Source organism: Piliocolobus tephrosceles, chromosome 1, assembly GCF_002776525.5.
Source record: "Piliocolobus tephrosceles isolate RC106 chromosome 1, ASM277652v3, whole genome shotgun sequence".
In the NCBI taxonomy this organism is placed as follows: Eukaryota; Metazoa; Chordata; class Mammalia; order Primates; family Cercopithecidae; genus Piliocolobus; species Piliocolobus tephrosceles.
In genome coordinates, this window is record NC_045434.1 from 14,151,885 (window position 1) to 14,172,049 (window position 20,165).

Consider the following 20,165-nt stretch of genomic DNA (forward strand, 5'->3'; position numbering starts at 1 on the left):
CCTGAAGTGAGCATGCCCTTGGCTCTGCCACCTGTAATCAACCCTTGGTATCCCTGGGTGATTGGTTCCAGGCCCCCCATGGATGCCAAAACCTGAGGATGCTCAAGTTCTTTATTTAGAATGGCATAGTATTTGCATGTAACTGACGTGTATCCTCCCATATACTTCAATAATCTTAGATTACTTACAATGTCTAGTACAATGTACATGCAATGTAAATCGCTGTTACACAGTTTTAAATTTTATTTGTATTACTTTTTAATTGTTTTTTAAATTTTTTATTTATTTGAATATTTTTCATCCGTGGTTGAACTCATAGATGCAGAACCCACGCATACAGAGGGCACACTGTACTTCTTTTTTTTTTTTTTTTTGAGACAGAGTCTCGCTCTGTTGCCCAGGCTGGAGTACAGTGGCCGGATCTCAGCTCACTGCAACCTCTGCCTCCCAGATTCAGGCAATTCTTCCACCTCAGCCTCCCCAGTAGCTGGGACTACAGGTGTGCACTACCACGCCCAGCAAATTTTTGTATTTTTTGGTAGCAACGGCGTTTCACCATGTTGGCCAGGCTGATCTCAAACCTCTGGCCTCAAATGATCTGCCTGCCTCAGCCTCCCAAAGTGTTGGGATTATAGGCATGAGCCACTGTGCCCAGCCCCGCTGTTCTTAGAGTTATTCAGTACTGTATGTGACCTGCTGATTTTTCTGTGCACTGGCATGTGGCTCTAGGAAATTATTCCTCTGCTTTCAGTCCTGCGCCTGCCACTGCAGCCCCCTTCCCACCCAGACCCTGGGCTGTTCCAGGGAAGAGGCGGCTTCCCGTCTTGTGCCCTCATAGAGTCCAGCACGGCGCCTCGCACGTGCATGGCTCACAGTAAGCTTTGAATGAATATTTGTTTATCTGATTATTTTTTCAGGGTGAAGAAAATCTTAAAACAAGCATTTGTACATTTCTAGCAGTTTTATCACATTTGGACGTTGTTACTCAAAACATTCCAGAAAAGGTGAGTTTAAGTTGTTTGTAAGAATTTAAACTTGACTATAAAAGAAGAATTTTATATATTCGTACCAGTTTTTTATATGTGGAGCATTCCTGTGATTTTTGCAATTTCTCCCTTTCCTTTCCACTGCCCCGCTAATGTGCACATGTATTAGACATGAATACCCAGTAAATGGGAATTACCCATTTACGTGCATACACACTGAGGTGTGCATGAGTACATACCAAATTTATAGACAAATTACTGGGTAAGTTTTTGTTGATACTTGGATAAAATTAATAATTATTTATAATTCTTAGGATTAGGGTTACTTAGGATTCTTTAAACAGGACTTCCCTTACTGCATTCTTTGACTTTGTAGTTATTTAGCAAATGCTTATGCAAAGAAAGTTAGGGCCAGACTATTAAAAGCTGCTGGGTAATTGAAGGTGATATAAAATGACTGGCATCATTTGGAGTGTGCAGTACAGTTGCTTCATGTTTCTCAGGTTTAGAACAATTTCCCCAGTAAGTTCTCACACAGATAAGCAGAAATCATAACTAATTTTGGTTAATCACTATGGCAACCGTTGAAGAATTTAGGAGAACCTGCCAGTAAGATTTGCAATAAGATTCTGTATTATTGCATCCACAGAGAAGAATGATACACTATAAACTCTAGGAGAAAACTTAATTGAAATAGTGTTATTAAGTGTTGAAAGTGCCATAAAAATATAAGGGAAAATAAGCTTTCCTAGAATTTTTCAGTGTTCTAGTTTTTAAACAGTGGTATGTTTTTAAACAGTGGTATGTTTTTAAATCTGACCCAGCATACCTAAGGGCTTTTACACTGATGTATATGAAAGCATCATTTTTATACTGATGTATATGAAAGCATCATTTAAGTCCTGAAAGCCCCAGCCAGGCGATCACTGGCAGTACCAACATTTTTGAGTGTGGGCTCCATAGGAAGCACTGTTTTCCCTATTGAGAATTATAGTGGTTTTTTTTTTTTCATTTACAAGTAATGTATACCTAGCTCCAAGATCTTGGTTGCTAACACTATTCTCCAATAAAATTAACCTATTTCATCCATTCTAAGACAGGCCTTTTTCCACACCACATTTTAACCTCTAAAATCATGGTAACACTTTTAAATTGATGGTGTCTTCCAGTGTGTATCAGCCAGATGGCAGTGTGTTACAGTTCCAGGAAAACTTGTTCACACCTTTCCTAAGATCAAGAAGGCTCTGGCCTTCAGATAAACAAATATTCATTCAAAGACAACAAATGTTGTCTTTCTGTTTTAAATATGTGCAGGAAAGAGATTTGTTTACAATCTATTGAGAAAGCTAAAACAGAGCAGACATTGTCCTGTTGCAGGGTAGATGAATAGCCTAAGAATAGTTTAGACAAATTCTGAAAATGAATTTATCTTAGGAGATGTTCATGTTAGATCTGGTAAAAATAGCATGCTATTTTTCCATCAAGCCCTTTTTGTACTTGCTGTATATTACATATTTTAGATCTATTTTTTATTTTCGAAACATCCAAAAAGGAGCACTAATTAGTAGAATGGAATAATTTCCACTTCAACACCTTAGGAAAAAAAAAAATCTGACCCAACATACCTAAGAAAAGGCCAAACTGACTGACTTTGTCAGTCTCTTCATGTCTGATACGTAAAGTCCATTGTTACCTAGATAAATGTAGGATTGATTTCTTGGAAGCAATCACTTAAGACTTTCCATTCTCTTCAAAGCGTCTTACTTAACCTGTACTGAGCAATTAACGATTCAAAGCAATTGTCACACACGACAGAGGTTGTAACCGCTCAATAGGTTCGCCTTTTCCGCCGCCTACGCAGAGCCGATTTATCAAGACAGGAATTGCAGCAGAGAAAGAGTACACAGAGCTGCTTGTGCAGGAGACTGGAGTCTTATTATTACTCAGATCGGTCTCCCTGAGCATTCGGGGATCAGGGTTTTTAAGGATAATTTGGTGGGAGTGGGAAGGCCAGTGAGTCAAGCGTGTTGATTGGTTGGGTTGGAGATGAAATCATAGGGAATTGAGGCGTCCTCTTGTGCTAAGTCAGTTCCGGGGTGGGGGCCACAAGATCGGATGAGCCAGTTTATCGATCTGGGTGGTGTCAGCTGGTCCATCAAGTGCAGGGTCTGCAAAATATCTCAAGCACTGACATAGAAGCAGTTTAGGGAGGGTCAGAATCTTGTAGCCTCTAGCTACATAACTCCTAAACCATTATTTCTAATCTTGAGGCTAATTTGTTAGTCCTACAAAGAAAATCTAGTCCCCAGACAAGTAGGAGGTTTGTTTTGGGAAAGGGCTGTTATCATTGTTTTAAACTATAAGTTCCTCCCGAAGTTAGTTCAGCCTACACCCAGGAATGAACAAGGACAGCTTGGAGGTTAGAAGCAAGATGGAGTTGGTTAGGTCAGATCTCTTTCCCCGCCTCAGTTACAATTTTGCAATGGTGGTTTCAAGATCAGAGCACGAAGTGTTCCTCTAAGCGTAAAAAAGAAAAAGAAAAAACCTTTCTTAATTATGCTCGTAGTTGTGTATTGTCCTTCAGCTTTCTCATTGTATAAAATGAGCAGGACGTGAGAATTCACGAGCAGGGCTTTTACACTGATGTATATGAAAGCATCATTTTTATACTGATGTATATGAAAGCATCATTTAAGTCCTGAAAGCCCCAGCCAAGCGATCACTGGCAGTACCAACATTTTTGAGTGTGGGCTCCATAGGAAGCACTGTTTTCCCTATTGAGAATTATAGTGGTTTTTTTTTTTTTCATTTACAAGTAATGTATACCTAGCTCCAAGATCTTGGTTGCTAACACTATTCTCCAATAAAATGAACCAGGGGTCGCTGGAGAAATAGCTGATTCTAAAACTAGGGCAGAAAGTATACAAGATGAGCCTGGTGGAGCATCCTGTAGAGTCAGAAAGCACGGCATACGTACACACAGTGATGTGAGATGGGAGTGCAGAGGGAAGGTGTTCCCAGTGGCTAAAGCTGAAACAGTGTGAGCGACAAAATAAAGCAGTATTGGATCACAACCCAAAGAATAAAATAAATATCCTCGAGCCCACACCGATACAAATAAATGATTGAATCAATAAATGAATCCAGACATGGTGGCTCACGCCTGTAATCCCGCATTTTGGGAGGCCAAGGTGGGCAGATCACTTGAGGTCAGGAGTTCGAGACCAGCCTGGCCAACATAGTGAAACCCCGTCTCTACTAAAACACAAAAATTAGCCAGGCATGGTGGCACATGCCTATAATCCCAGCTACTCGGGAGGCTGAGGCAAGAGAATCGCTTGATCTCATGAGGCAGAGATTGTAATGAGCCGAAATCGTGCGACTGCACTCCAGCCTGGGCGACAAAAAGAAAAAAAAAAAAACACGGGACGGACAAGACAAATCCCTTGTAAAAAAATTGTAAGTAATTTTTATAGATGCTCTGCCCTGAAGGAGGGGGAGTGTGACTTCTCACTCCTTCAGTGTAGGCTGCACAAGTGACTTCCTTCCAAATGGGATCGTTATAACAAAAGATAGTAACAAGGGCTGTGGGAGTTAGAAGCCAGCAATTGTGGACGAAAACCAGTGTATATCATAACATCATACCTTGTAATGTTGGCAGTACAGTCACTGACCTTTGATAAATGTTGATGACATGTTGAGTAAAGGAATGAGAGAAAGAGGATTATTTGTATCTGTTTTTATCCTTCTCAGAGAAACTTTGGGTAACTGAAGTGTGTTATCAGCCGTGCTGATGCCTTTGGTAAACTAGTCTGTGAATATGGTTGTTTTTCATTGGTCAGTAGAAGCTGGGCTGCCAGGTGCAGCCGGTGAGCACATGAGCCTTAGGGGAGAAGTGCATTTGGTAGGAGCATCAAAATAGCTTCTGATATTTCATTAAACGTTTGGGTCCTTCTGGTTCCTTCGTTAGTATATGTGTGAAGACTAAAGTTCACAGGAAAAGACTACAGGGAAATTTAAACAGTTTTATTATTTTCCCCCTCCCTTTTTTTTTTTTTTTTTTTGAGACGGAGTCTTTCTGTCACCCAGGCTAGAGTGCAGTGGCGCGATCTCAGCTCACTGCAAGCTCTGCCTCCCGGGTTCAAGCCATTCTCCTGCCTCAGCCTCCGGAGTAGCTGGGACTACAGGTGCCCGCGACCACGCCCGGCTATTTTTTGTATTTTTGGTAGAGTATTTTGTATTTTAGTTAGCCGGGATGGTCTCGATCTCCTGACCTCATGATCCACCTGCCTTGGCCTCCCAAAGTGCTGGGATTACAGGAGTGAGCCACCGCGCCCAGCCTCCCCCTCACTTCTTAATTTTTCTGCCACTACTCAGTACTGTGTGGGTCCAGGATCACCATTATGGAAGACAGAGTAGCTCAGAAATCAGTGGCGAGGAGGAGGACAGCACTTTGTGTGGCATCTTGCTCTAGGAGCATTTTCAAGCCTTCAGAAGTGGGACTCGAAGACTATTTCTGACTTTTTCAGCACAAATTAAGATAATAAGTGATGGAGGCTCCATTTGAAAAACACTGTGGTTGTATAATGGTTAGCATAAAGTATACTTTTTTCAAGTTAACTCAGGTACTAAAGTATGGGGTGGGGGAATGTACTGCAGCATTAATGAAAACTAGAGCTGGGAGAATGTGTTTTTCCTTGAGTTAATTGTAAATGCCAGTGCACCGAATTGGTCCAGGAGGGAAGAGTGAGGGGCCCTAGTAGCAAAGCCAGTGGAAGAAGTTTTACTAGGAGCAGTTGTATCATTCGTATACTTTTTTGTGTGTCATACAAGTGAGAGTAAAATGGTCCGTGTCTGTGTTTTGAGGAATTTTTTGCCTTTCTTTTCAGAAACTAATTCTGAAGCAAGCCCTTATTGTTGTGCTGCAGTGGTGCTTCAATCACAATTTTAGTGTTCGACTGTATGCTTTAGTCGCTCTTAAGAAACTCTGGACTGTGTGTAAAGTGTTAAGTGTTGAAGAATTTGATGCCCTGGCTCCTGTGATTGAATCCAGCCTCCATCAAGTGGAAAGCATGCACGGGGCAGGGTAAGGAGCCCTCGTCGCCCTCGTTGCCCTCACTCTCCTCCAGCAGGGCCCACAGGGAGGGGCGGTGCCCATGCCGTGTCAGCTTCTCCTTCCACATCCTCATGCTGCCGTGCTGGAGCATCGAGGGCTCAGACTGGGCCAGGCGTCAACAGCTCACTATGGGGTGTGGTTGATGACAGTTCATTGTCAGCTCCACCTTGACCTCTTACCGCCCTTTTATCCTCAATCCTTTATTGTATAAATAATCTTTTACATACTTTTACATGTTTCTCTTCAGTATAGCTAAATGTCACCCTCTGTCGTTTGAGAACTGCTTAGAAGTGGCACGACCTGACTTCAAAGACATGCTCTTAACCTCTCAGCTATACTAGTTATAGCTAAAGCCTTTTTTCTTTTCTAAGAGAAGTCCGCTATTCCGCAAACAAAATCACACATGGAAGCTCAGTATCAAGCAAGTGACGTGGATGGGGTGAGAGAGCGATGCAGGACCCAGTGTCTGTGAGGCCCTCACGGTCGTTCCCATGTCTGCCTCTCTTTCTCCGCACCCGTCATGGCGCAGAATCAGGCTGCAGTGTCATAAGCACCTCTGGGTCTCTGCGCTTGTTTCCTCATCTCTGAGGTGACGCTGTTTTGCCTTTTTATTATTATCATAGATTACTGCCATCCAGGAATTCTGGATTTTTTTTTTTTTTAATTTTAGAGACACAGGCAATATCAACCAACATAAAAGATTTTTCATCTTAAAAGCTGAAAAAGCACCCAATTTATAATTTATACACCCAATTTGTAATTTTTTTTTTTTTTTTTTTGAGACAGAGTCTTGCTCTGTCGCCCAGGCTGGAGTGCAGTGGCCGGATCTCAGCTCACTGCAAGCTCCGCCTCCCAGGTTCACGCCATTCTCCTGCCTCAGCCTCCCGAGTAGCTGGGACTACAGGCGCCCGCCACCTCGCCTGGCTAGTTTTTTTGTATTTTCTATTAGAGACGGGGTTTCACCGTATTAGCCAGGATGGTCTCGATCTCCTGACCTCGTGATCCGCCCGTCTCGTCCTCCCAAAGTGCTGGGATTACAGGCTTGAGCCACCACGCCCGGCCCCCAATTTGTAATTTATATACACAAATGGTTAAGTGTTGGAAACAGCATAATAGGCAAATGAAATAGCATTTGGAAAACCAGTAACATGTAGAGGTCTGGGCCGTGACCATCAAGTTATTTGTACATGGTACAAATAAGACTGAGTCATTGTGTAGCTTCATATGGGGGCAGGGCGAGAGTACCTCCCTGGCCACGACGTACCTTTCTACCTTCCTTGACTTTTGTTGCATTTGTTGAAAAGAGACATTTGGGCATTAAGTGGGTAAGGGAGGTTTTAGGGGGCTTGGGAGAAAGATACTTGATAAGTATAAATAAATACTAAAATGGAGAAGAGAGAAAAGTGAATAGCTTGAGATAAAACAGGGGAAAGGGAATAGCAGGAGGAAAAGAGAGTTAGCTGTGGGGAGATGGGTTCCAGAGGAGGCACAGAGGTGGGAATGGACTCCTGGTACAGTGTGCACAGCTCTGTGTACTGGAGAATGACCTCCCCGTGCCTGGCCCAGCAAAGGCTGGTCATGAAAATTAGTCATTCACTGTAGCATTGCCAGGGACCCCTAAAATCCCAACTGTCATCTGAAAACTAGAAATCTTGGATCTTTTCAAGGAACCTTAAATGTCTTATTTCTCCTTGATGTATGGTGTATTTCCTATTATTTAGTGAATACATGGCTGAGTTTACATGTATAGATTTGCACATTAATATTTCTCAGGATTGCATTTGCATTATCATGCAATAATCCAAACTCAAGCTACCAAAGTTGCTCCTAATTGAATGAACTTACGTGCTACTTGTGTTTGATGGTTAGAGATAGGTAACCAGTTTGATGGTTAGAGATAGGTAACCAGTTTGATGGTTAGAGATAGGTAACCAGGGGACAGAGGGTATAGTTACCCCATAGACTTTCGGCCCTTCCTTAATGGAAGGGAGTTTGAGGGAATTGCCACAATTTAACATGCAGGTAGGTATTTGTCAGCTTTTGTTTTCTCTATGTTTAGATGGTGATTGATTATTTGGTATTGAGACATTTTGATCCTGGTTGCTGATCCTATTCTAAGTTTCTTGATAGCTGTGTTTTGATTTCGAAAAGCAATTGGCTATACTCATATTTTTTATTAAGCAATAAAATGCCATTTTTAAACATAACTTTAAAAATCTCAGTACCAGGTAGGAGATACAGCCAATCAAAATAAGGCATCCAGCTGGGTGCAGCAGCTCATGCCTATATTCCCAGCACTTTGGGAGGCCAAGGCAGGTGGATCACCTGACGTCAGGAGTTTGAGACCAGCCTGGCCAACATGATGAAACCCTGTCTCTACTAAAAATACAAAAATTAGCTGGGCCTGGTGGCAGGTGCCTGTAATCTCAGCTACTAGGGAGGCTGAGGCAGGAGAATCTCTTGAACCCAGGAGGTAGAGGTTGCAGTGAGCCGAGATCGCGCCACTGCACACCAGCCTTGGCAACAGAGCGAGACTCCGTCTCATAAATAAATAAATAAATAAATAAGGCACGCCAGGCATTAAGCCACCTCTGTTCTGTGATAGCATACCTCCTTGGGATCAGCTTATGACAGGCACAAGACCGTGTGCTGGGGGTTAGCCAGGTAGGTGAAGCCTCTTTCTTCGTGTGGCTCACAGTCAGATGGGAATAGACACCACGTAATCAGAGCAATTTTTAAGTTTTAAAATAAATCACAGAAAAGTATATGTGGTGATGAGGAAGTACAGACTATTCAGTCTGGGTGGTTTAGGGAAAGCCTTTCTAAGTAACACGATGTTTACATTAAAATCCAAAGTGTGAATAGGAACTAGGTCAATGAAGAGTGAAGGAAAGAGATTTCTGTGGAGAAGACAGTGTTTGGGAATGCCCAGTCCCACTTGATTTGCCCAGAGCTTGAACTAAAGCAAGCCCGGTCTGGCTGAGGGAGGGAACCGAGCAGCCACAAGATGGAGGGGGCCAGGACTGGGTTTGGGTTGATGTTGAGTGAATTGGGAAGTCAGCAAAAAATTAAACTTGAGAATGACATCATCCGGTTTTCTTTTGCATTATTTAAAGTGTGAAGAGCAGATCAGAGGTGAGCAAGAGAGAGTGGGAGGAAAATTGTGGTTTAGATTAGTATGAGATTAGTAGAGGGCCAGAGAAATGGACAGGCTTTGAGGTGAGGTAAATAAGAGCCTAAAGTATTTGCTGGATTATCAAGAGCCAATTCGATAGCATAGTTAGGGGATTGAAACCAAATTAAAATAGGTCCAAGATGGGGCCAGGTTCAGTGGCTCTTACCTGTAATCCCAGCACTTTGAGGCTGAGGTGAGTGAATTGCTTGAGCCCAGGAGTTCAAGATCAGTCTGGGCAACATGGGAAAACTCTGTTCTCCATAAAAATACAAAAAAAAAAAAAAAAAAAAGCCGGGTATGGTGGCATGCACTTTTGTAGTCCCAGCAACTCGGGAGGCTGAGGTGAGAGAATCACCTGAGCCCAAGAAGTTGAGGCTGCAGTGAGCTGAGATTGCACTACTGCACTCTAACCTGGCAACCGAGTGAGACCCGGTCTCAAAAAACAAAAACAAATACAAAAAAACCCAGTCCAAATGTGGATAGGATGATACATTAACATATATTACATCAGAGTGGTAGGTTTATTGGTGTCTATAATTTTGTTTACCTGAATATTTGGGATGTTTAAAATATTTCATGTCTTTAATTTTTCAAAAAATGGGTAATGAGGAAGGTGAGACACAGTCAACTTATTTAGAAAATTCTCTCAAAAAATAGTATATTAGGAAGTTCCACAGCTAGTGGTGGAGGTGCTGTCAAAAGAGGGCTTCTGTCTCATTTTTGGTAACATTAGTTGTTTTTAAGTGATATTCATAGTTAGGAAGTTGAACATTGCAGAAAGCCATCAAATAAAAACAAGACCGTCTCCTTCCTCCCTCCTGCCACCAAAGGTGAAACCCCAGTTAACTGGCTTTTCTTTTAACAGCTACCTAATATTTTCCATCGTATGGCTATGCCTTAGGTTATCGCTTGAGTCTACTACTGATGGACACTTTGATAAGGTTTGGTTTTGTTTTTTAAGACTAGATATAAAAGCCCTTTTGAAAAGGCTGAAGGAAAGGCTAGAATAGAGAACAGGGGAGATGCAGAAGTTGGGGGAGATACGGCAACACCCAGGGGAATGGGATCTGTTGGGGGGCAGCGGGATTGCCCTTTGAAAAGAGACTCTTGAAAGTGAAGGAGAAAAGAGGACAGGGGGGTAAGGAGGTGGCAGGAAGAAGGATCTCTCGCTCCTGTCTCCTGTGATGTGTGAGGCATGGCCGTCTGCTGACAGTGAGACGGTCGGGGAAGCCGTAGGAACTCCAGGGAGTGAAGAAGATACATTGGCCGGAGCAGGAGCATGATCTTGCGAGAAAAATATCTTGAAATTGCTGCTTAGTTTATGGGTTGATGATCATGAATTTCATCTGAAACCTGCCTGTCATATAACTTTTATCCTTACCTTTTTTGCCTTTTAAAACATAAACTTGACAACAGATGTTTTAAAAATTTAAACCCTACTCATAGTAAATTTGTTTGGTTTGTGAAAGTGGGTACAGCTTGGCTGTGTGATATGAGTCTTTGGAGTAGAAAAAGTGGCTTTTATGTAATGGTTTTCTCTCCTGGAAAAAAGAGTTTTCTGCCAGACACAGGTTTAAGGTTCCACTTCAAAATGTGAAATTTAGTAAGTGTCAGTTTTTAAAGTATGTATTGATCTTGGCGAGGTATGTATAAATCTTAGGATAAAGTTCATAAAATTTTCTGTTCCTTCTCAACTCTGCAGCCCCTTTTTAAGATATCTGATTGATTCTCCCCTCACCAGAGTTGTTTGATTTGTCTGTGGCTCATACCATATTTTTAATCCTTAGGAATGCCAAGAAGAATTGGCAGCGCATTCAAGAGCATTTCTTTTTTGCAACATTTCACCCACTCAAGGATTATTGTCTAGAGGTGAGTAGAGAATATCATTTGTAAATTCTCTACTGTGTGTTTAATCCTGATGCTTCCTTTCTGCTTTTGTTGAAGGGTTATGATTAGGGTAAAGTTTTTTTCTTGCTTACAAACATCACCTTAACATTTTAAAGCTCTGAGTTTAACTTTGTCACTTTATGCAGATGACTTGCTTTCATTTCACTCTTAAGCAGTGAAAATTGGCTAGTCATTTTCACTTTCTATTTCTCAGGCAGTGTCTGGCTTGTAAACATGGAAGGGAATATTTAACTAAACAGAAATCTGTTCTGACATTAAAAGGAAATGAGTGAGAACATTTGTGCAGGTGAGATTTCATTGTACTGAAGCCCATTGTTAATGAAAGAACAAAAAGATATACTCTTGTTAATGGCAGTTTTTAGGTTCTGGGTAATGAAAATTGTATAGCAAATGATACATCCCCTCATTGACTGTAACAAAATGTGCTTATATAATTGTAAGAACCATAAACATGCTCCTTATGATTAACATGTAAATTAATTCAATATGTAAATCATTAGACATTGCCTTCTCCCTTTTTCATCTGTAATTAGGATGTGCCGCCCTTGAATTTAAATCACTGACCTAGGGCTTTTCCTCTGAAGAACGTATAAGTTATTGGTAACTTAAGCTGCTGTGCATAAGCAATTTTTTTGGTAGATTACTAAGATTATTGATAAACTGATCTTTAAAAAAGTATAGATCTATATATTGTGAGATATGCATCCTAGAACACTAATGTATATTTTCTGCTGCTTCACTGCAAATATCATTTAGGATTTTTCAAAGATTTTAATATGCTCTGCTCTGTGTTCTTTAGCACCCAGAATGCTTTGTCCGGCATCTTTCTGCAGGACTCCTCTAGTCACTCTCTAGTGTTAAGTCAACCTTTTTCTATTCAGTCCTCCAACAGGAGTAAGTCCTTTGCCTCCCTCCTGCCCTCCCTCATCCTTACCTTTGGCCACCTCACTCTCATATGTTTTATGATGTATTCTCCAGTCATGAAATGAATGAAAACTATATGTGTAAATAAAATAATGGGGCTTAATTGTTCACAAGAACTGTTATCACTTCATGTATTTGGAGCTGTACTTAGTGCCCCCTTAATCAACATGTCGTCGTGATCATTGTGCCAGTTTAAGTTTGCACAGATACAGCTAGCATGAAGAAAACCATATTCATTCTAAAGCCTTTCATGAAGACATGTGCATTGCTGCTAAGAGTATTGTTTCATTTTTAAGTTGCCTGTTACTTGGACCCCTGCTTCCTGTGTACTTTTTTCACTGTTGGTTATTTTTCTGGTTCAGTTCTTTTAGTAGGTAAGAAAAGTAAAGGAGGATTGCTTATGCGATGACTGCTTAGAGTGCTGTCAGACTATGCCGTTTTCACGGACACTTTAATATGCTGTTGTAATCTGATTTTATCCTCATCTTACAAGTGAGGAAGTTGAAGCCAAGAAAGGCTGAATCACTTGCCTAATGTCACACAACTAATTATATTAGTCAAACCAGAATTCAGATTGTGAATTGATCAATGGGTACGGGAGTAAAAGACTTGTCATGAAAAGAGCTTGAACTTGATTGCCTTTGGAGGTATTTAGTTATCAGTAAATTGCACTTATCCAAATACTGTCCATCATTAGAACTGATTACTTCTGAAACACTGTTTTTATTAGGCACATACTGGTTTATTACACACAGTTAGAAGTACCGGAGTACAAGTTCTTTCTCCTCTCAGGGATTCCCTAAATTAATCCCCTAATTTCTCAGAGAAGATGAGAAATATATATAGACAGTTGCTATAAGATATAAATGAAAGTATATAGTTTGATCAGATGTAATAGTTTGAAGAATATATCATTAATAATTAAGTTGTATTTTAAATATGTTATATATTTCTTTGTTATTTTTAAGGGAAGAAATTTAGATTTTATAATTCTCTTTTCAGACCATATTTTACATCCTTCCACGCCTTTCAGGCCTTATTGAAGATGAGTGGATCACCATTGATAAATTTACCAGATTCACTGATGTTCCTTTAGATGCGGGATTTCAGTGGTACCTTTCTCAAACTCAACTTAGTAAACTAAAACCAGGTGACTGGTCTCAGCAGGACATAGGTAAAAAATCATTTTCATTTTATTTTTTTCCCCTTGTTGATCTGGTTAGACTTTTTTAAGTTACTAAGGACAGGTAGTTAATAATATCACTTTCATTGACATGGTGAACTCTGCCTTTCCACTTAGGGAAAAGACAGTGAAAAGTGTGGTATAACTTTGACTAACACTTTTAGTGAAATTTAGCTTTGCTATTTAAAAAAAAAAAAAAAGCCAAAGAAAGCCTGATCTGCTTTCTATAAAGCTGATGGCCAGTGGCCTCCCTTTTAAGTAGTATCGTTCATTAACACTCATTGCTTTTCTACTGTATATTTCTATAAAAATAAACATTTCCCAAAGGACCAAATGATGAAATCTCTTTTTTTGTCCTTCTTAGGAATAAAGCAAAGCTCTTGATCGTAGTTCCCTCTTGGTTGGTTGGGCGCTGCTTCTTGTTATCCCTTCTCCTCTGTCTCACCCTTCCCTGTACACAGACTGCTTTCCATCAGCTTCCTCTGGAACCCTCCTCCTCCCCCTCCTCCCCCTTCCCCTCCTCCCCCCCCTCCTCCTCCCTTTTCTTTCAGTTTCCTTTACACAGTCCGAGTGGACAGATGGACGCTGCCCTCGGATCGCACCTGCCCTTTCTGTGCCACGTGTTTGCTGGTCTCCCGCCATCCTGCCTGTTCTCCTCACTCTGACCCTTCTCGCTCTGAGTCCCCCACATTCCCCTGATACTGGTGCTTCCTCAGACTTTTCATGTCTTCAGGACTTACATGTGACTTGTTGAAAATTCAGATTCTATGTCCCATCCTTAGATTTTGTTTTTCTTTTTTTTTTTTTTTAAAGGCCAATTATGGGTCTGGAACCACCCTTAGATTAATTCAGTATCTCTGGGGGAGAGTTCTGGGAAAATGCAAATTTTTTCAGGCCTCTGGATGGTTCACTAATGTGTTTTAAGACGTACTGTCTTAAATTTATTCATTCAACAAAGATTGATTGTCTTCCACACGCTAGATGTGGACCCAGTCCTGCCTCACAGAGCCCACATTCTTACAGAGGAGACAACAGGGGACACGCACCTAACGTAGCGTCTGGTAGTAGAAGTACCGTGAAAAAACAAAGCGGGGTAAAGACAGGGACAGACCTTTCTAAGGAGTTGACATTGAGCAGAGACCCCAAGGGAGTACGGGCCAGGCAAGGCAAGGTCTGTCCCGGGGAGAGCTTTACTGGAAAAGGAAGAGCAACTGTGAAGATTCTGGAGCAAAAGACAGTGACAGGAGGCACTTCCCAGTGTGGCTGGGAGGAGCCGGGGAGGAGAGGGAAGAGGGGTGTCATTAGAGACAACTGTCGAGTTCTGTGTAAAGCGGAGCAGGGAAATACAGCGTTACTGGACGGGCAGAATGGCTAACGAGGTCTGTTTGTTCCGCCTGTTTTTGGTAAAGAGGGGCATGTTGTAATAGGCTTTCCATGCTGAGGCTTAAATGTTAGCATCCCCCCTAATTTTTTTTTTTTTTATAAAAGTTTTACTTCATTTTTAATGGACAAATAATAATTGTACATATCTATGGGGTACAGTGATGGTTTGATACATATATACATTGTGTAATGGTCAAATCAGGGTAATTAGCATACCCGTCACCTCTCACGTTTGTGGTGGGAACATGGAAAATCCTCTCTTCTAGCTATTTGGAAGGATACAATACATTATTGTCGCCTATAGTCATCTTACTGTACACTAGAACACAAGAGCTTATTCTTGACTAACTAACTTTGTACCCTCTGACCAACCTCTCCTCCTGCCACTGAAGGGTTTCACTGGCCCGGCCTTCTTCTCACTCTTCATGCGCTCCCAGAACACATTTATTAATGTCCCCAACTTGAACCCACCGCTTGTGCACCTATAACCTTCAAGTCCTTATCTGCTGCCCAGCCTCTGTCCTGAACAGACTGGACCTTAGCACTGGGATATTCCTTAAGCTCTTGAAATATCACCATATCCAAATTCAGTTTGCCTTTCTGCCCAAAATTGCCTGCTCTGTATGCCCTATTAATGGTGTCACTCAGTCATCATGGAAGTCATTCTTGTCCTGTTTTTGCTCTTGCCACATCCATCTGTTACCCAGTCTTGGCGATTTCACTTCTCAAAGTTGCATCCTCCTCCTCTTCTTTAGCCCCTCCTGCTTTGTCTTAATTTAGACTGGCATTGTCTTTACCTGGACTAGTACAAAAGTCCCTTTGGTTTTCTAGCCTCCACATAGCTATTAAAAGAGATTTTTGTAAAACGCGTAGCAGTACTGTTACTCTCCTTAACATTTTTTAATGGCTTTTATCTGTGGAATAATTTTTTTTTTCTTTGAGACGGAGTGTCGCTCTGTCTCTCAGGCTGCAGGCTGGAGTGCAGTGGCACGATCTCAGCTCACTGCAACCTCTGCCTCCTGGGTTCAAGCGATTCTCGTGCCTCAGCCTCCCGTGTAGCTGGGATTACAAGCGTCCACCACCACGTCTGGCTAATGTTTGTATTTTTAGTAGAGACAGGGTTTTGCCATGTTGGCCAGGCTGGCCTCAAACTCCTGACCTCAGGTGATCCTCCCGCCTTGGCCTCCCAAAGTGCTGGGATTATAGGCATCCACCACCATGCCTGGCTAATTTTTGTATTTTTGTTTTGCTTTGTTTTGTTTTTTGAGATGGAGTCTCACTCTGTTGCCCAGGCTGGAGTGCAGTGGCACACCAGGTCACTGCAAGCTCCGCCTCCTGGGTTCACGCCACTCTCCTGCCTCAGCCTCCCGAGTAGCTGGGACTACAGGCGCCAGCCCCACGCCCGGCTAATTTTTTTGTATTTTTAGTAGAGACAGTGTTTTGCCATGTTGGCCAGGCTGGTCTCAAACTCGTGACCTCAGGTGATCCTCCCACCTTGGCCTCCCAAAGTGCTGGGATTACAGGTGTGAGCCACTGTGCCCAGCCAGTAGAATAAATACTTTATCATTATATGCAAAGCCCTTTGGTCTGAGCCATCTCCCTCCACTCCATTGCAGGCTGTGCACTAAACCAAGGTACTTGCTGCTGCCTGAACCATGTTGCTCGCACATCCCATGTATGTGCACGCGCTCTATCTATTGTCTGCATTGCAAACTTTTACCTTCCTTCCCATGAGCCTTCCGGGGTCTTACCCTTTGCCTCTCCCTCCCCTAGACATTAGTAACTCCTTTCTGTGTGAGCATTACCTTCGCTGTTGTACTATGTTACAGTTATTTGCATGTCTCTCCTATCCTAAGTGAACTAAGTGCTCCTTGATTGCTCAAAAAGCAGTTTGGAGTAGGACAGAGTTGAGGAAGAGCCTGAGAGGTAGAGTCTCAGTCCTGTGCTACAGAGATGAAAACACTGCAGTCAGATAGGCTGGTAACGTTCTGTGTCCTCGTCACTTCTGTCAAGAGATAACTACTTTATACAACATCCTTCATTTTAGAAAAGTTACCCCAAGCACTTATAAAATGATCATATTTTATTATATTGTTTTCAGAAATACAGTCTTTCCACAGAAAATCCTAATCTAATATGCTATTGTTTGTAAGATACATCATTATTTTATGTACCTCCAAGGAAAAAAAAGTTACCAAACTATGATACTCTGATTCTAAGATATGTCTCAATTTCAGATATGCTAAAATGTGAAAAAATGTGTATCCCATGTTTTCATGAAGTATCACAGTATATTGGTTAGTAGAGCTGAGTTTGAAAACTTAAAATTGCTACTAAAAATGAGAATTGTGTCTGAGTCCAACTGAAGTTGTTTAGTTAAATAAATCTCATTCTAAAGTATTTCAAATTCTTAAAAATACATATACATGTATAAATAAATATATAGAGATTCAGATTTATTTATATGTGGGATTGTTTTCTTTTTCCTTCCCAGGTACTAATTTGGTCGAAGCAGATAACCAAGCAGAGTGGACTGACGTTCAGAAGAAGATTATCCCGTGGAACAATCGTGTGCCCGACTTAGACCTGGAGCTCCTGTTTCAGGATCGTGCTGCCAGACTTGGAAAGTCAATTAGTAGACTCATCGTCGTGGCCTCGCTCATCGACAAACCAACCAATTTAGGAGGTAAAGTGGCAGTTTTCCAGGAGCTTGCCTAAAATCTTTTGGTCTTAAACATTTTTTAATTAATCCACTGCCACGGGAGCTTCAAAGGAATGTATGGGACATGATGAGCTTAGCATTGTGTTGGGAACAATCTGAATGATTCCAGATGTTCTGTGCAGGACTGTGCAGGACCTGTGAGGTATTTGGGGCTTCGGCGCTCGTTGTTGGCAGCCTTCAATGTATCAGCGACAAACAGTTCCAGCACCTCAGTGTCTCCGCGGAACAGTGGCTTCCTCTAGTGGAGGTGGGTGGAAAGGAATTTATTATTAAACTTCTTATTACAAGCCCACACATGTACCCGTGAACCTAACAGTTTTTTTAAAAAGTTTGTATTTGTAAAAATATTTTGTAGTGCTCTTTGTGTTATTAGTTCTTTTGCATATTTATAGCAGTGCAGCCTTTAATCGTCTAAGAACAATATTTAAATTAAAATACAGTTCACTTCTGTTTTTCTACTTTTTTTTATAGGTCACATTTTTAGAAATCATCAATAATGTAGAATTCTGTTCAGTAAAATATACCCTGTTACAGCCCACTCTTGATTTAGGAATAATTCTTAGAAATTTATATCATGTTGGCCGGGCGCAGTGGCTCAAGCCTGTAATCCCAGCACTTTGGGGGCCGAGGCGGGCGGATCACAAGCTCAGGAGATAGAGACCATCCTGGCTAACACGGTGAAACCCCGTCTCTACTAAAAAATTTTTTAAAAAATTAGCCAGGCGTGGTGGCGGGCGCCTGTAGTCCCAGCTACTTGAGAGGCTGAGGCAGGAGAATGGCGTGAACCCGGGAGGCGGAGCTTGCAGTGAGCTGAGACTGGGCCACTGCACTCCAGCCTGGGGGACAGAGCGAGACTCTGCCTCAAAAATATATATATATATATCATGTTGGGAGAGTTCTTTTTTATAATGTATGATTCTGTTCTTTTTCTTTTAAAAAGACTTAAGTTTAGGTTAATATGTTTTTTAACTCTAATTTACTCCAAGCAGGGCTATATAACTGAATGAATATTCTGTTCTTTTTAAACTAATATTCAGGTAAAACCACCTCACCTAATTGATTATCTGCAGCAGAAGAAAACAGAAGGTTATACCATCATTGGAGTGGAACAAACTGCCAAAAGTTTAGACCTAACCCAATATTGCTTTCCTGAGAAATCGCTACTCTTGTTGGGGTAAGAATCTTCTCTTGTGCATAGTATGTTCTCTGAGCCCCAAACTACTGGAAGATGTTAGGTTTTCAGGTGTTTTTTTTGAGACAGTCTCACTCTGTAGCCCAGGTTGGAGTGCAGTGGCACAATCTTGGCTCACTGCAACCTCTGCCTCATGGGCTCAAGCAGTTCTCGGGCCTCAGCCTCCAAAGTAGCTGGGATTACAGGCATGCTACACGGGATTACAGGCATGCTACACCAGACCCGGGGTTTCACCATGTTGGCCAGGCTGGTCTCGAACTCCTGACCTCAAGTGATCCTCCCACCTTGGCCTCTGTGGTGGAATTATAGGCGTGAGCCACCGTGCCTAGCTAGGAAGATGTTACCTTTCTGTTTTACAGTTTACCCTGACTCCTGCTCATACCTGCACTTTTCTTTGATTTGTAACATTTTTAAGAAGCCCCCCGGACTTTGCTTTTATTTCATCTCTCTGGCATCGTCAGGTGAACATGGAATTGACCCATCAGTCTTTTTCTTACACTCTTACTTATTTCCCAGTGCTGCAGACTTAACTTCATTTGTTAATGTCTCTTTTAGTAACATTCAGAATATCAAAGAGAAAAATAAATACGTAAATAAAAAATAGAATATCAAAGAGAAAAACTGTTTGTTACAGGAAAACTAACCCTTCTTCCATTTTCTTCCTCAGAAATGAACGTGAGGGAATTCCAGCAAATCTGATCCAGCAGTTGGACGTTTGTGTGGAAATTCCTCAACAGGGCATTATCCGCTCCCTGAATGTCCACGTGAGTGGCGCCCTGCTGATCTGGGAGTACACCAGGCAGCAGCTACTCTCACAGGGAGACACCAAGCCATGATGTGCCTTCCTCAGTGAAGTGCTGGTGCTGTTCAGACTTTTTTTAAAAAAACTATTTGGACTAAAGAAACAGATTCTGAAATTTACTGTGATAATTTGTATTTTTTCTTGCAATTTAATGCCAAAAGTTTACCATGTGCCTTAAACATATTACTATATATTTTCCCCTTTAATAAACACTTTTTGTTAAATTGTATTCTTCCATTAATAAAATAAGCAGTTGTGGAAATAAAAGAATGAGTTTTTTAAGAGATAATTTATTTCCTAGAAACGCCTATTCTCAGAAATGTGGTCTATGATAATACAGAGTTAAAGCAGCGATCATCTGTGAACACTCATACCCTTGAGTCATAAGGAGACCAGGGAGGTTGAGGCAAAGGTTCCGAATGAAGAGGGGTCATCAGCCTCTGTGCCGCTTTCCGTCTCGGTACTCCCCTCGGGAAGCACGCTTGGCAGGATGCAGAGCCAGCGTCCCTGTGAGGCTCAGAATGCTCAGGCAATAGGCTTTAATTTATTTTTAAAGCCATGAACTAGGCCATAATCATTCACAGTAAGTTTATGGCCGGGTGCGGTGGCTCACGCCTGTAATCCCCACACTTTGGGAGGCCAAGGCGGGTGGATCACCTGAGCTTGGGAATTCGAGACCAGCTTGGCCAACGTGGCGAAACCCTGTCTCTATTAAAAATACAAAAATTAGCTGGGTGTGGTGACGTGCACCTGTAATCCCAGCTACCTGGGGGG

The 20,165-nt window shown here is 41.7% G+C and overlaps 1 protein-coding gene across 4 annotated transcripts in view; it reads left to right on the plus strand.

Annotated features, from left to right (window-relative positions):
- TARBP1 (TAR (HIV-1) RNA binding protein 1) overlaps positions 1–19,658 on the plus strand; it is an 85,047-nt gene extending 65,389 nt beyond the window's left edge. For 3 of the 4 annotated variants that reach the window (XM_026455100.2, XM_026455102.1, XM_026455101.1), the window contains 8 exons: positions 918–1,004; positions 5,876–6,072; positions 11,065–11,146; positions 13,112–13,283; positions 17,170–17,361; positions 17,520–17,644; positions 18,435–18,571; positions 19,257–19,658. In XM_026455100.2, the coding sequence (XP_026310885.1) occupies positions 918–1,004; positions 5,876–6,072; positions 11,065–11,146; positions 13,112–13,283; positions 17,170–17,361; positions 17,520–17,644; positions 18,435–18,571; positions 19,257–19,425 (1,161 nt within the window). In that variant the 3' untranslated portion in view covers positions 19,426–19,658. Of the gene's footprint in view, positions 1–917; positions 1,005–5,875; positions 6,073–11,064; positions 11,147–11,378; positions 11,472–13,111; positions 13,284–17,169; positions 17,362–17,519; positions 17,645–18,434; positions 18,572–19,256 lie in introns of all 4 variants that reach the window. The other variant, XR_003309614.1, reaches the window with a different exon arrangement.
- The last annotated feature ends 507 nt before the right edge of the window (positions 19,659–20,165 follow it).